The sequence below is a fragment of the Bos javanicus genome, chromosome 8 (genome assembly GCF_032452875.1).
Source record: "Bos javanicus breed banteng chromosome 8, ARS-OSU_banteng_1.0, whole genome shotgun sequence".
In the NCBI taxonomy this organism is placed as follows: domain Eukaryota; kingdom Metazoa; phylum Chordata; class Mammalia; order Artiodactyla; family Bovidae; genus Bos; species Bos javanicus.
This window is the reverse complement of record NC_083875.1, coordinates 82,365,332-82,382,257: the sequence shown is the minus strand read 5'-3', so window position 1 is coordinate 82,382,257 and position 16,926 is coordinate 82,365,332. Positions and strand designations below refer to the sequence as shown.

General features: G+C 38.1%; 1 protein-coding gene across 19 annotated transcripts in view; it reads left to right on the top strand.

The window, feature by feature from the left end:
- The window catches only part of FANCC (FA complementation group C), a 347,288-nt gene that overhangs the window by 257,317 nt on the left and 73,045 nt on the right, over nucleotides 1–16,926 (top strand). For all 19 annotated transcript variants that reach the window (XM_061426131.1, XM_061426130.1, XM_061426127.1 and 16 more), the window contains one exon: nucleotides 8,087–8,251. In XM_061426131.1, coding sequence (XP_061282115.1) covers nucleotides 8,087–8,251 — 165 coding nt within the window. The remainder of the gene's footprint in view (nucleotides 1–8,086; nucleotides 8,252–16,926) is intronic.

Sequence of the window (16,926 nt, the reverse complement as noted above, 5' to 3'; positions counted from 1 at the left end):
AGGATTCAGAAAGAATGAAAAAAATTAAGATTATAATAGAGATAAACTAGAGAATAGAAAAACAGAAAAAAGGTTTGGTTTTTTTAAAGATCAACAAAATTGACAACCCCTTAGCTAGACTAACAAAAACAGAATATTCAAATAATAAATACCAGAAATGAAAGAGGAGATGTTACAACTGATGCCGTAAAAATAGAAAGGATCATAAGACAGATTATAGACCTTTATACACCAACAAAAAATGGATAAATTTTTATTGATATACCAAATTATAAATTTAAAAATCTGGATAAATCTATACTAGTAAGGAGATAGAATCAGTAATCAAAATCCTCCTCAACAAAGAAAAGTCTTGGACCAGATAACTTCACTGGAGAATGCTACTAAATATTTTAAAAAGAATCAAAAAATTAAAGAGACACTGCCTATGCTAATAGAATGTCCTCTAGACACTGACACATCTGATACATTCCTTATTTGCTCTCTAGAATGATATTTTCTATGAGGTTTTTTTTTTTTTTTTTTTCCTTTTAGAAAGAATTCTAGATTTCAACAGAAATTTCTTGTGGATATTTTTCTGAAAGCATTGAAATTTTAGAGAAATTCTGTCTCTTGGGTTAGGTTGTTATTCTTACCAGAAAGCTGAATTTAAAAAGGAATTTGATGCCCAACATACTTTTTGAGTCTCTTTATGAGTTTTGAAAATCCTGCTTTTAAGACCTAAAACCAGAAAGTTTGGTTCTACCACCAGAAAAGAACCTGGGTCCCTGAAAGCTTGTGTGAGACTCAGAACTCTTAAGTCTACAATTCTCTAGTGAATTCTGCCAAAGTGTGTTCTCTTGTCTTGAGCAGAAACTGATTTTGTGAAATTAGTTAGTGGAATGGCATCATGATATTTGAGAGAGCTGCCAAACATGCTGGAGCCATTATAGTTGTTACCGTCATAAGTTATTTATAATAATTAAAATATGTATCACAATAATATGTAAGTTTTTCCTACTCTGTGTCTGAAGTTATCTGTATATTTTTAAAATTTAAAAATAAAAAGATTTGAATTTGAATATAGCATTGTGGGAAAACTACTTTCTGGTACATTTGAATCCAGATATTCATTCCTATTATTTATGAAACTTGGGTTTTATCATTACTTTCCTTCTGCTAATATGGCTTCAAATGTTAAAGCAACTCAAAGACTCTTAACTTAAATCCCTCATAAACAGTGCTACACTGCTTTTTTCTGGGATTTGTTTTTTTATAGAGGGTTTCTATTTTCTTTCTTCTTGCCACTTGAATGTTTAAAGTTCATTTCAAAACAATTCTCAAAGCCTATAGAAAATATAGAAATTAATAACTTCAGTGCATAAATTGTCAGTGGAACAAAAGGAAAAAAATAGGAAAACCTATTTGGAATTTCCTTTTGCATTATTTTTAGAGGTCTGATAAATGATCTTGTCATAGTGCTTTAAATAGAGTTTCACTTGCCACCAACTAAAATCAACAATCTAATGACAGAATGTTTAAAATCTCTCTTGTTCTTTGCTATAAACTGTCTAGAAGGAGCAACATTCTGGACTTTCTGAGCATCATCAGTTCAGCTTGTATTTCTGTGGTTTGCTGCAGATGGTTTGGAAAGTGCAGTGCACCCACATGGGAAGGATATCTCTAGCAGTGTATGGTTACCATTGATTCTTCTGCAGTTGAATTCTTGTGCAAAAATCGTTTGGAAGTGCTGCTCTGGCAATCAGTCAAGACCTAATGCTTAGTATAATCCAGTCTGGAAAATATTGCATAAGTCTGGTTGAAGTTAAATCTCCACACTCCAGTAAAAGAAGGCTGTGAGCACTTTGGAAGATTATCATTTGGTCTGTCTGCATTTTGGTAGAATCAAGAGCTACCTCAGTTATCTGAGACGTTAGAATTTTTCAGGAAAATTATCTTGGACTTTTTCCAGCCTAATTAGGAGATATAATCTGCAGCCTGTAAGTGTCAATTCTTGATAAATGCCCTTGGTGCTGAGGTCATCTTTTTTACCCACTCAGTGACCAATAATAGTCTCTGACTCTCCTTTTTTTTAAGATAATGAGAGAAAAGTTGTACTTATAGGTCTTTTAGAGAAGAGAACTGATTGGTAAGGCTATAGAGACAAGAGCATCATGTACTCCTCCTGTATTTCAGAATTCTGGATTTATTATGAGTGCATGTAATGCCCAGGCATATTTTGCAATTTCTCAAACTTTCATGGAGCCTTTATTCTGTGCAAAATATTCTGCTAGCTGCTGTGCAAAATATACACACAAAAGAAGCAGCTTCCATCACACACAAACACAGTAGCTTTCTCTTTTCTTATCCTAACCAGTAAGCTCATATATTCCAAGAGTTTAAGGTATTTACAACTCAAGGTAAATATATCTTTTTGTTAACAATGTAGATTATAGACTCAAAAACACACGAATTAATTTTAGGTCTAAAACAATCTGGATGGTGAGTTAGAGAAAGATGATAGAGCACTGTGGAAGATAAATGCTGTTGAGAGACCTCAGCCATTTGGAAAAGTGGTAAAGAACAAGAAGTGAGTTTTAAAATGGGTGAATATTTAAGGAGAAAAGACAAACTGTTCACAATGAGAAGATATCATTGTGTTATTGTTGTTCAGTTGGAAAATCATCTCCGACTGTTGGCAACTCCATGGACTGCAGCACGCCAGACTCCTCTATCCTCTGCTGTCTCCTAGAGTTTGCTCAAATTAATTTCCATTGAGTCAATAATGCTATCTCATCTGCTCTCTCTTTCTCCTTTTCTCTTCAATTTTTCACAGCATTGGGGTCTTTTCCAGTGAGTCGTCTCTTCGAATCAGGTGCCCAAAGCATTGGAGCTTCAGCTTTAGCATCGGTCCTTCCAATGAATATTCAGGATTGATTCCCTTAAGGATTAACTGGTTTGATCTCCTTGCAATCCAAGGGAATCTCAAAGAGTCTTTTCCAGCACAGTTTGAAAAGCATCGATTCTTCAGTGCTCACCCTTCTTTATAAGATAACTCTCACATCTGTATATGACTACTGGAAAAACCATAGCTTTGACTAAATGGACCTTTGTTGGCAATGTGATGTCTCTGCTTTTTAATATGCTATCTAGGTTAATCATAGCTTTTCTTCCAAGGAACAAGTGCCTTTTAATTTCATGGCTGCAGTCACCATCTGCAGTGATTTTAGAGCCCAAGAAAATCTGTCATTGTTTCCACTTTTTCCCAGTTTATTTGCCATGAAGTGATGGGACTGGATGCCATGATCTTAGTCTTTTGAATGTTGAGTTTTAAGCCAGCATTTTCACTCTCCTCTTTCACCCTCATCAAGAGGCTCTTTAGTTCTTCTTTGCTTTCTGCCATTAGAGTAGTGTCATCTGTATATCTGAGGTTGTTGATAATTCTCTTGGCAATCTTGATTCCAGTTGGTGATTCATCCAGCCTGGTATTTTGCATGATATACTCTGCATAGAAGTTAAATAAGCAAGGTGACAGTATGTAATCTTCTCATACTTTCCTAATTTTTAACCAGTCTGTTGTTCCATGTCTAGTTATAAATGTTGCTTCTTGACCTACATATAGGTTTCTCAGGAGGTAAAGTAGGGTGGTCTGGTATTTTCATTTCTTTATGGATTTTCCATGGTTTGTTGTGATTCACACAGTCAAAGGCTTTAGTGTAGTCAATGAAGCAGAAGTGGATATTTTTCTGGAATTCCCTTGCTTTCTCTATGATCCAGCAAATGTTGGCAGTTTGATCTCTTGTTCTTCTGCCTCTTTGAAACCAAGCTTGTACATCTGGAAGTTTTTGATCATGTACTGCTGAAGCCTTGCTTGAAGGATTTTGAACATAAACTTGTTAGCATGTGAAATGAGTGATTGGCCATGATTGTATAATGGTTAGTACTCTGTGTTGTGAAATGAGCAAAACTGTACAGTAGTTTGAACATTCTTTGGCATTGCCTTTTTGGGATTGGAATGAATGTTGACCGTTGCCAGTCCTGTTGCCATTCTTGAGTTTTCCACATTTGCTGACATTATCGAGTGCAGCACTTTAACAGCATTGTCTTTTAGAATTTTAAGTAGCTCAGCTGGAATTCCATCACTTCCACTAGCTTTGTTTGTGGTAATGCTTCCTAAGATCCACTTGACTTCACACACCAGGATGTCTGGCTGTAGGTGAGTGACCAAACCATCGTGGTTATCTGGGTCATTAAGATCATTTTGTACAGTTCTTCTGTATATTCTTACCACCTCTTCTTTATCTCTTCTGCATCTATTAGGTCCTTACTGTTTCTGTCCTTTATTGTACCCATCGTTGCATGAAATAATACTTTGATATCTCCCAGTATTCTAGAAGAGATATCTAATCATTCTCATTCTATTGTTTTCCTCTATTCTTTGCATTGTTTATTTAAGAAGGCCTTCTTATCTCCCCTTGCTATTCTTTAGACCTCTGCATTCAGCTGGATATATCTTTCCCTTTCTCCCTTGCCTTTCACTTCTCTTCTTTCCTCAGCTGTTCGTAAAGCCTCCTCAGACAACCGCTTTGTCTTCTTGCATCTCTTTATCTTTGGGATAGTTTTGGTCACCACCCCTTGCACAGTATTACAAACCTCCATCCACAGTTGTTCAGGCACTCTGTTTACTGAGTCTAATCTCTCAAATCTGTGCACCAACTTCACTGTTAATCATAACGGATTTGATTTTAGGTCATACGTGAATGGCCTAGTGGTTTTCCTTACTTTTTTCAATTTAAGTCTGAATCTTACAATAAGGAGCTCATGATCTGAGCCACAGTCAGCTCCAGGTCTTGTTTTTGCTGACTGTATAGAGCTTCTTCATCTTTGGCTGCAAAGAACATAATCAATCTGATTTCAGTATTGACCATCTGGTGGTATCTGGGTGTAGAGTCGTCTCTTGGGTTGTTGGAAAAGGGTGCTTACTATGGCCAGTGTGTTCTCTTGACAAAGCTGTTAGCCTTTGCCCTGCTTCATTTTGTACTCCAAGGTCAAACTTGTCTGTTATTCCCAATATCTCTTGACTTTTGTATTCCAATCCCCTATGATGAAAAGGGCATCTTTTTTTGGTGTTAGATCCAGAAGATCTTTTAGGTTTATAGAACCAGTGAACTTCAGCTTCTTCAGTATCAGTGGTTGGGGCATAGAATTGGACTACTATGATGTTGAATGATTTGCCTTGGAAATGAACTGAGATCCTTCTGTCATTTTTGAGATTGCACCCAAGTACTGCATGTTGGACTCTTTTGTTGACTTTTTTTTTTAATCATTGTGTAGTTAGACAAAAAATTGTCTCTATGAGAATTTTGCTGTTATCAAGTAAATAATACAGCTAAACTAATAATTTATAAGAAACTAATAATAATGTAAACCTTATATGCAATTAAAGTATTCAGTTGATTTTTAGAGATTGATAACTAATTCTGGAGACTTTTAAAGAGTAGAGCAGTGTTTCTCAAACTTTAGTGTGCAGAAGATTACCCTGGAAAAATGTAAACAGATTCCTTGGCCTCACTTCTAGAGATGCTGCTGCTGCTGATTTCTAGACCTGTACTTTGAGTACCTCTGATATAGAAAACTTGGAAAAATCCTGAAGATTAATGTGCATAACCTATGACGAGTAGGAACTCTAGATTTAGCCAGAAGATTAACATGAAAATGTAATGTAAAAAATGAAATCAAGTGATGAACTAAGCACCTGAATGTCCTAGTGTTTACTTTATACTCCCAACTTCTATAATTTTAACAATTAAATACATAATACCACGAGAACGAGAGGGGGCTTTTGATGACCCTCAAATTATGAGAGAAGCTTAGAGTGGTAGGTAGGGGCATATTTTTAAGGTAAATATCACATCCCCAGAAGTTTGTAAGAGCATTTTTTTTTAGGGTAGATTCAAGAAATAGGAGGGTAGATGGCAGCCAACAAGATAGTAGTCCTTGTTAGTACTGCAGGAATAGCAGCCAGCTGGCCAGTCCCTCATCCACTCCTCCTCCTCACCCGCTAGCCCCAGAATAGAGACAACAGTGTCCTGTTTCCAGCAAATAGGAGGGACAGGAGCCTTTGAAAGAGAATAAGTATCAAATGGCTATCAACGCCCAGCAGTCTGGGGGGTGCTCTAGTGCCCAGAATGCAATTTATTGGCAACCGCAGCCAGCACCACATCCCTGACCCTGCCCCCTAGCGCTGGAGGGCAACTACACTGAACAGAGCATTCATGGAGAGGCTAATGTGGAATCCCAAATTCCAGAAAGAACAAGTGAAAACCACCAGATATTCATGAAAATTGACACCATAAGGAAAAATGAACCAAATGTAACAAACGGAAAATGCAAATATACCAATATATACATTTACAAGGATAAGTGATTGGATTTTTTAATAAAAAAAAGAATAATTATCTCATTATTCTTTAATTAGCCTAAAGGAAATCAACTCTGAATATTCATTGGAAGGCCTGATGCTGAAGCTGAAGCTCCAGTACTTTGATCTCCTGATGCGAAAAGCCAACTAATTGGAAAAGACCTTGATGCTGGGAAAGATTGAGGGCAGGAGGAGAAGGGTGCAATAGAGAATGAGATGGTTGGATGGCATCACCAACTCAATGGACATGAGTTTGAGCAAACTCTGGGAGATAGTGAAGGACAGGGAAGCCTAACATGCTGTAGTCCATGGGGTTGCAAAGAGGCAGACATGACTGAGCCAGTGAAAAACAACTATTAATTATCTTAAGAAGAGAAACTTATTAAATCCTTGAAATAGGAATGGTTTGTTTTTTTTTCCTAAAGAGGAGACATTTGAGGGGGGGAGTCAATAAGTTGGCTGAATAGAAGATAAAGCTAAATAACAATGATTCCAAAGATTGAGCTGAGTAGTTCTGCTAGAATATAATACAAAAGGACAAAGAAATCAAAAGTAAGAAAAGCTTATTTTTTGTTTTTAACTTTTTGATACAGACATCAGGGTAATGCTGATCTCTGTATCAAATTTGATATCAGGTTGATTCAGCTTTCAGGGTAATGCTTGACCAGTAATTTGTGGATAATGTCAGCCTTTCTCATGGTAGAGATAACCCATCACCAACCCTCTAGACCTCTGGCAGGCAGCTCCACTTGTGTTCCTAGACAGATTTTCAGGAATGAGTGTGAACAGCACTTGATGAATTTTAGTGTATTGTCAAACAAGAATATGTATAATTGTGTGAAGAGTCTATTATAACACTCCTGCCTTTTAAAGCTGACTGATGCATATCTATGTGGGACTAGACTCCATGTAATTCAACCGAAATAATGTATTGCAATAAATTAGATCAGATCAGTCGCTCAGTCGTGTCCGACTCTTTGCGACCCCATGAATCGCAGCATGCCAGGCCTCCCTGTCCATCACCAACTCCCGGAGTTCACTCAGACTCACGTCCATCGAGTCAGTGATGCCATCCAGCCATCTCATCCTCTGTCGTCCCCTTCTCCTCCTGCCCCCAATCCCTCCCAGCATCAGAGTCTTTTCCATTGAGTCAACTCTTCGAATGAGGTGGCCAAAGTACTGGAGCTTCAGCTTCAGCATCATTCCTTCCAAAGAACACCCAGGGCTGATCTCCTTCAGAATGGACTGGTTGGATCTCCTTGCAGTCCAAGGGACTCTCAATATGCACAACTAAATATAAGAATTCACTGTCTTCTTTCAAACCATATAGGAAAGAGATTTGTAAACATATAAAATAGTGCCACTCTTCTCACTAAATATTTTTTTGCTTTGTAAAATATAGTTATTTTTTAACAAAAAATGTTATTCATGTTAACATCAAATGGATTTTTTTTTGTTACTTTTAGCTAGTTAATAAATATTTTAGGTGTCTTTGTTTTAATTGCAAATTGTGATGAATATTGGTAGTTATAACCTCAGAAATGAAAGAAATAATTCAAAGAAATTAAAATCAAAAAATAACTCAAAGAAATAATTAAATTCTTTCAGCATGAAGATTTTATATGCCTTTAACTATGTGTGGCTCTAAGATTTTGGTACTTACTGCTCATTTTATTTATTCCATAGGATGTCTCCTGAACGAGTAAGGTCCCTGTCACGAATCTGTGTCCCACTTCTTACTTTGCCAGATTTTGAACCACTAGTAGAGGCTCTGCTCACCTACCATGGACATGAACCTCAGGAAGTACTCTGCCCTGAGTTCTTTGATGCTGTGAATGAGGCTTTTTTGCTGTAAGTGATGACCCTTTACTTCATCATCCAATTCTGTTTTCCTTTTTTTAGAATACTTCAGTATGTTGGAAATGTAATTTGCAAATGTTTTGGTCTCAGTACCACTGTATATTCCTAAAAATTATTGAGGATCTCAGTGACCTTTTTTAAAAATGTGGGTTCTATCTATCAATATTTACCATACTTGAAATTAAAAATCTTTTTAATATTTATCATTTCCTTTTAAAATAACAATAAATTGATTAAATATTAGTACAAATAGCATATTTTTTAACAAAAAACTGACCTTTTCCAAGAAAAAAAAATTGTCTAACAAGAATGACATTGTTTTTACATTTTTGCAAACTTCTTTATTTTTTGACTTAAAAGATGACAGCTAGGTTCTCACAGTATTTTTGTATTCAGTCTGATGCAGTGTTTTTTTGGTTGAAGCATAAGAAAATCCAGCTTCACATAGACATGCACTTGGAAAAAGCACTAGTATATTTTAATAGCCATCTCAGATTGTGGATATTTGAGGTGAATACCTCACCAAAAGTTGAAAATGGTGAGGTTTTTTAAAGGTTAGTTGCAAGGTGGATTCTGAAATTATGTAAATGAGCTTTTCACACTATTACATTAAAACCCATTGGTCTGTCTTGCACTTTTAATGGATTTTGTAGCTTCATGCATGGTTTATTTGGAAAATATTGGTTCATTAAGTTATGCAGATCTTCCAAACATTGACATATTTTCATTTTATCAGGAATGTCTTTTAAGTGTTGGGAAGCTATAAAGCTCACATTGGTGAAAGCAAAATTTTCCAAGATTCTAAGTCCTGCTTAAAAACTCAAATTTATCATTGGTTACAAATACCGTCAGTTGTTTTCCTTAGTATGCTAAGGTCACTTCTGTAATCTAGAAAAAGTATGTGCCAAATATTCAAGTCTGAATAACCTTTGTTTGTCCACCAGGCATTTTTCTCAAGTAAGTTTATGAAAACAGTGGCTAGTTGATCTCGCAGCTCAGCAAGTTGCACAGTGCTTTTCCTCTGGACAGTCATCACTTTTTGGTATATAGAAGAAATCTTTATGCATACTTTTCACCACACAGAATTTTTTTAAGTTAAAAGTATCCTCAAGGGTAAAATTAATATTTTATATTAATACTTACTGTGAAATGCATTTTTATGTGAAACTGGCAGTGTTTTTACTGTATGTTGTATCAAAGTGTACAGTGACCACTGTTGCTGCACTGATTTCTGTTAGGTACATTACTCAGTTTTTGTACTATGAATGCAAATGTCAACTCAGTTGTTCTAGGAAAACCACGAGATACAAAATAGTTATTTAACACTTCAAGTATTTCTGTACCATATGTGTGTATTGCTAAGTTCATCTAAAAAAAACTCCTGTTCTTAGTGCCAATACCAGGTGAATAGAAGCAACACAACTAGGTCAGCCATATCTGGAGATTCAGTTTTAAGGCAGAAGTACAGTTCTGTTGATGAAATATTAAGTCAAATACACATTTGAATTATTTAATTCCTTTTTTTAAAGACTCTGAATGATTGGTCTTAAATTAGTGCTGCAATTAGCTCGCACTATGATAGAATTTGAGAATATCCTATTAAGACACAGGAAGATACATTTACAGTTTTTAGCACAATACTTTGGACTAGATGTCCTACTCTCATGAGTCAGAGAAATCTCTGGTATTTTGATTTCATATTTCCCCATGAAACAGCTGTGAAATGAAAGAAGTCTTTTAATTCTCTTTTGTAAAGCAAATAATCCAGTTTTAATATAAGAAAATATAAAGTTTATTTTTGAATAAAATATTATTAAATTATAAGTAAAATGTTTTATTGATATAAAAATTTAAATATGTAAAATATATATCTAAAATAATATGGATACAATTTAGGAAATTTTTAAAAAGATGTTTGGATTTATTACAAAATAAGACAAAAATGCACTTGGGTTCTTGTTATGTTTCCATGTAGGCACAAGAGAAAACATCAGAGTTTTTATTTACTTATTACATTTTATTTCCCCCCAGCTTAATTGAGATATAAGTGATATATAACGTGGTATATTTTTTAAGATGTATGAATTAATTTTATACACTTTTAAGTTGCAAATGACTACCACTATAGTGTTAGTTAACACCTCCTTCACATCACAGGATTGCCATTTCTTTTTCTGTTGTTGTGAGAATATTTAAGATGTACTCTTAGCAACTTTCAAATACGCAATTCAGTATTATTAACTATGTGCCATGCTGTGCTGTACTTAGTCGCTCAATCATGTCTGACTCTGCAAACCCATGGACTGTAGCCCGCCAAGCTCCTCTGTCCATGGGGATTCTCCAGGTAAGAATCCTGGAGTCGGTTGCCATGCCCTCCTCCAGGGGATCTTCCCAACCCAGGGATCAAACCCAGGCCTCCTGCGTTGCATGCAGATTCTTTACCATCTGAACCACCAGGGAAGCCCATTATTAACTATAATCAGCATGATGTATTTTTAGATCCCCAGAACTTATTCATCTTATAACTGGAAGTTTTAAGTACTTTTTGATCAACATCTTCCCATTTCTCCCACACCCCCAGTCCCTAGTAACCATCATTCTAGTCTCTGTTTCTATGAGTTTATATTTTTTTAGATTCCACATAAACTGCTACCGTATTTGTTTCTCTTTCTAACTTACTTCATTTATCATAATGCCCTCAAGGTCTATCCATGTTGTCACAGCCAAGGATTTCCTTCCTTCTCATGCCTGAATAATACCTGATTGTGTGTATGTGTGTGTGTACAGATATAAATACCACATCTTTATTCATTCTTCTATTGTTGGACACTTAGCTTGTTTTTATATCTTAGCTATTTTAAATATACATAATAAACACGGGAGAACAGATATCTTTTTGATACCTTGTTTTTATTCCCTTTGGATATATACCCAGAACTGCAATTGCTAGATCATTTGGTAGTTTTAGTTTTAATTTTTTTGAGGAGCCTCTAGACTGTTTTCCATAGTAGCTGCACCAATTTGTGTTCCCACCAATGTTACGCCAAGGGTTCCCTTTTCTTCACATTCTCACCAATACTCGTTACCTTTTGTCTTTTTGTGATAGCCATCCTAATAGGTATGGGGTGATATTTCACTGTGATTTTGATTTGCATTTCCCTAATGATTAGTGATATTAAGTACCTTTTCATTTACCTGTTGGGCATTTGCATATCTTCTTTGGAAAAATGTTTGTTCATATGTTCTGCCCACTTTTTAATCAGATTGTTTCATTTTTTTTCCTATTGAGTTATATGAGTTCTTTATATATTTTGGATGTTTACTCATTATCATATACTTTGCAAATATTTTCTTGCCTTCTATAGGTTGCCTTTTCATTTTGTTGATAGTGTAGAAGATTTTTGCAGTATAGAAACTTCTTAGTTTGATGTAGTTCCACTTAATCTATTTTTGCTGTTGTTGCCTTTGCTTTTGTTGTCAAACAAGTCATTGCTAAGACTAATGTCATGCTTGTCCTCTATTTTCTTCTGGGAGTTTTACAGTTTTAGGTCTTAACATTCAATTCCTTAATCCATTTTGAGTTGATTTTTGTGTTTAGTATAAGATAGGGGTCCAGTGTCTCTTTTTTTTTGTATGTGGTTTATCCATTTTCCCAGTATCATTTATTGAAGCAACTGTTTTTTTCCCTATTGTATATTCCTGGCCCTGCTGTCATAATTTAGTTGATTCGTATATTTATGAGTTTGCTTCTGGGCTGTCTTTTCTGACAGATGTGTATATACCAATGCCATACTGTTTTGATTATTATAGCTTTGTGATATAGTTTACATGTACAGATGTGAGAGTTGGACTATAAAGAAAGCTGAGCGTGGAAAAATTGTGCTTTTGATGCTTTTGAACTGTGGTGTTGGAGAAGACTCTTGAGAGTCTCTTGGACTGCAGGGAGATCCAACCAGTCAATCCTAAAGGAAATCAGTCCTGAATATTCATTGGGAGGACTGATGCTGAAGCTGAAACTCCAATACTTTGGCTACCTGATGCGAAGAACTGACTCATTGGAAAAGACCCTGATGCTGGGAAAGATTGAAGGCAGAAGGAGAAGGGGACAACAGAGAATGAGATGGTTGGATGGCATCACTGACTCGATGGACATGAGTTTGAATAAGCTCCAGGAGTTGGTGATGGACAGGGAAGCCTGGCATACTGCAGTCCATGGGGTCACAAAGAATCGGACACAACTGCGTGACCAAACTGAACTGAACTGATGAGCCGTGCCATGTAGGGCCACCCAAGACAGATGGTGGGTCATGGTGGAGAGTTATAACAAAACTTGGTCCACTGGAGAAAGGAATGGCGAACCACTTCAGCGTTCTTGCCTTGAGAACCCCATGAACAGTATGAAAAGACAAAAATATATTCCACTCTGTTGTGGCATATATGCAAGCTAAGGACTGTTATCAGAGAAGGCGATGGCACCCCACTCTAGTACTCTTACCTGGAAAATCCCATGGACGGAGGAGCCTAGTAGGCTGCAGTCCATGGGGTCTCGAAGAGTCGGACACAACTGAGAGACTTCACTTTCACTTTTCACTTTCATGCATTGGAGAGGAAAATGGCAACAAACTGCAGTGTTCTTGCCTGGAGAATCCCAGGGATGGGGGAGTCTGGTGGGCTGCCATCTATGAGGTCGCAGAGAGTCGGACACAACTGAAGCGACTTAACAGCAGCAGTAGCAGCAGTAAGGACTGTTATATCTTCTTGGAAAATTGAGCCCTTTATCATTATTTAATCAGTTTCTGTATTCCTGATAATTTTCCTTGCCTTAATGTCTGTTGTATTTGAAATTAACATGACTACTCCTGCTTTCTTTTAGTGTTAAGCATGGCATATTTTTCTCCATCCATGTAGGTTTTTAAAAATTTATATACATTTAAATTTTTTACTTTGGTTGTGCTGGGTCTTTATTGCTGCACATGGGCTTTCTCTAGTTGTGATGAGCAGGGTCTTCTTTCATAGTGGCTTGTCTTGTTACAGATGATGGGCTCTAGGGTATATGGGCTTCAGTGGTTGCAGTGCGTAGGCTCAGTAGTTGTGGCACAGGGGGCTTAGTTGACCCATGGTATGTGGGATCGTCCCAGACAAGTTATCAAACATTTGTCCCCTGAATTGCCAGGCAGATTCTTAACCACTGAACCAGCAGAGAAGCCCCTGTCTGTCCATTTCGTTTTCTTTTTCTCTGTACTGGGTCTTTGTTGCTGTGTGGGCTTTCTCCAGTTGTGGGGAGCAGGGGCTACTCTTTAGTTTCAGTGCGTAGCCTTTTCATTGTGGTGGCTTCTCTTGTTTTGGCACCTCTTTTGAGCACCTGAGGCTCTAGGTGCTCAGCCTTCAGTAGTTGCAGCACATGAGTGCAGTAATTGTGGCTCTCTGGCACGGGAGAGAGTACACGGGCTTCATTGCTCCGAGGCATGTGGGATCTTCCCGGATCAGGGATCAAATCTGTGTCTCCTGCATTAGCAGGTGGATTCTTTACCACTGAGCCACTAAGGAAGTTTCCCATTTAGTTTTAATTATATGTATTTTTATATTTAACATGGATTTCTTTTTTCTTTATTAATTAATTTACTTTTTATTGAAGAATAATTGCTCTAAGAATTTTGTTGTTTTCTGTCAAACCTCAACATGAATCAGCCATAGGTATCTGCTCTGCTAAGTCACTTCAGTCATGTCCGACTCTGTGCGACCCCATAGACGGCAGCCCACCAGGCTCCCCTGTCCCTGGGATTCTCCAGGCAAGAACACTGGAGTGGGTGGCCATTTCCTTCTCCAATGCATGAAAGTGAAAAGTGAAAGTGAAGTCGCTCAGTCGTGTCCGACCCTCAGCGACCCCATGGACTGCAGCCTTCCAGGCTCCTCTGTCCATGGGATTTTCCAGGCAAGAGTACTGGAGTGGGGTGCCATTGCCTTCTCTGAGCCATAGGTACACATGTATCCATAAGACATATATACATAAGACTCTATACATGGACATCACCAGATGGCCAACACCAAAATCAGAGTGATTATATTCTTTGCAGCCAAAGATGGAAAAGCTCTATACAGTCAGCAAAACAAGACCAGGAGCTGACTGTGGCTCAGACCATGAACTCCTTATTACCAAATTCAGACTGAAATTGAAGAAAGTAGGGAAAACCACTAGACCATTCAGGTATGACCTAAACCAAATCCCTTATGATTATACAGTGGAAGTGACAAATAGATTTAAGGGCCTAGATCTGATAGATAGAGTGCCTGATGAGCTATGGAATGAGGTTCGGGACATTGTACAGGAGACAGGGATCAAGACCATCCCCATGGAAAAGAAAGGCAAAAAGCAAAATGGCTGTCTGGGGAGGCCTTACAAATAGCTCTGAAAAGAAGAGAAGCGAAAAGCAAAGGAGAAAAGGAAAGATATAAGCATCTGAATGCAGAGTTCCAAAGAATAGCAAGAAGAGATAAGAAACCCTTCCTCAGCGATCAATGCAAAGAAATAGAGGAAAACAACAGAATGGGAAAGACTAGGGATCTCTTCAAGAAAATCAGAGATACCAAAGGAACATTTCATGCAAAGATGGGCTCGATAAAGGACAGAAATGGTATGGACCTAACAGAGCAGAAGATATTAAGAAGAGGTGGCAAGAATACACAGAAGAACTGTACAAAAAGATCTTCACGACCCAGATAATCACGATGGTGTGATCACTCACCTAGAGCCAGACATCCTGGAATGTGAAGTCAAGTGGGCCTTAGAAAGCATCACTATGAACAAAGCTAGTGGAGGTGATGGAATTCCAGTTGAGCTATTCCAAATCCTGAAAGATGATGCTGTGAAAGTGCTGCCCTCAATATGCCAGCAAATTTGGAAAACTCAGCAGTGGCCACAGGACTGGAAAAGGTCAGTTTTCATTCCAATCCCAAAGAAAGGCAATGCCAAGAATGCTCAAACTACTGCACAATTGCACTCATCTCACACGCTAGTAAAGTAATGCTCAAAATTCTCCAAGCCAGGCTTCAGCAATATGTGAACCGTGAACTTCCAGATGTTCAAGCTGGTTTTAGAAAAGGCAGAGGAACCAGAGATCAAATTGCCAACATCCACTGGATCATCGAAAAAGCAAGAGAGTTCCAGAAAAGCATCTATTTCTGCTTTATTGACTATGCCAAAGCCTTTGACTGTGTGGATCACAATAAACTGTAGAAAATTCTTCAAGAGATGGGAATACCAGACCATCTGATCTGCCTCTTGAGAAATTTGTATGGAGGTCAGGAAGCAACAGTTAGAACTGGACATGGAACAACAGACTGGTTCCAAATAGGAACAGGAGTTCGTCAAGGCTGTATATTGTCACCCTGTTTGTTTAACTTACATGCAGAGTCTCAGTGAACTCCAGGAGTTAGTGATGGACAGGGAGGCCTGGTGTGCTGCGATTCATGGGGTCGCAAAGAGTTGGACACGACTGAGCCACTGATCTGATTTGATCTGATGCAGAGTACATCATGAGAAACACTGGACTGGAAGAAACACAAGCTGGAATCAAGACTGCCGGGAGAAATCTCAATAACCTCAGATATGCAGATGACACCACCCTTATCGCAGAAAATGAAGAGGAACTCAAAAGCCTCTTGATGAAGGTGAAAGTGGAGAGTTAAAAAGTTGGCTTAAAGCTCAACATTCAGAAAACGAAGATCATGGCATCCGGTCCCATCACTTCATGGGAAATAGATGGGGAAACAGTGTCAGACTTTATTTTTCTGGGCTCCAAAATCACTACAGATGGTGACTGCAGCCATGAAATTAAAAGACGCTTCCTCCTTGGAAGGAAAGTTATGACCAACCTAGATAGCATATTCAAAAGCAGAGACATTACTTTGCCAACAAAGGTTCGTCTAGTCAAGGCTATGGCTTTTCCTGTGGTCATGTATGGATGTGAGAGTTGGACTGTGAGGAAGGCTGAGCACCGAAGAATTGATGCTTTTGAACTGTGGTGTTGGAGAAGACTCTTGAGAGTCCCTTGGACTGCAAGGAGATCCAACCAGTCCATTCTGAAGGAGATCAGCCCTGGGAGTTCTTTGGAAGGAATGATGCTAAAGCTGAAACTCCAGTACTTTGGCCACCTCATGTAAAGAGTTGACTCATTGGAAAAGACTCTGATGCTGGGAGGTATTGGGAGCAAGAGGAGAAGGGGACGACAGAGGATGAGATGGCTGGATGGCATCACTGACTCGATGGACTTGAGTCTCAGTGAACTCTGGGAGTTGGTGATGGACAGGAAGGCCTGGCGTGCTGCCATTCATGGGGTCGCAAAGAGTCGGACACGACTGAGCGACTGATCTGATCTGATCTGATACATAACCCCTCCCTTTTGAACCTCCCTCCCATCTCCCTTCCCATTCCACCCTCTGGATTGATACAGAGCCCCTGTTTGAGTTTCCTGAGCCATACAGCAAATTCCCGTTGGCTATCTATCTATTTTACATATAATGTAAGTTTCCCTGTTACTCTTCCCATACATCTCACCCTCTCCTCCCCTCTCCCCATGTCCATAAGTCTATTCTCTATGTCTGTTTCTCCATTGTGCCCTGTAAATAAATTCTTCAGTATGATTTTTCTAGATTCCATATATATGCAT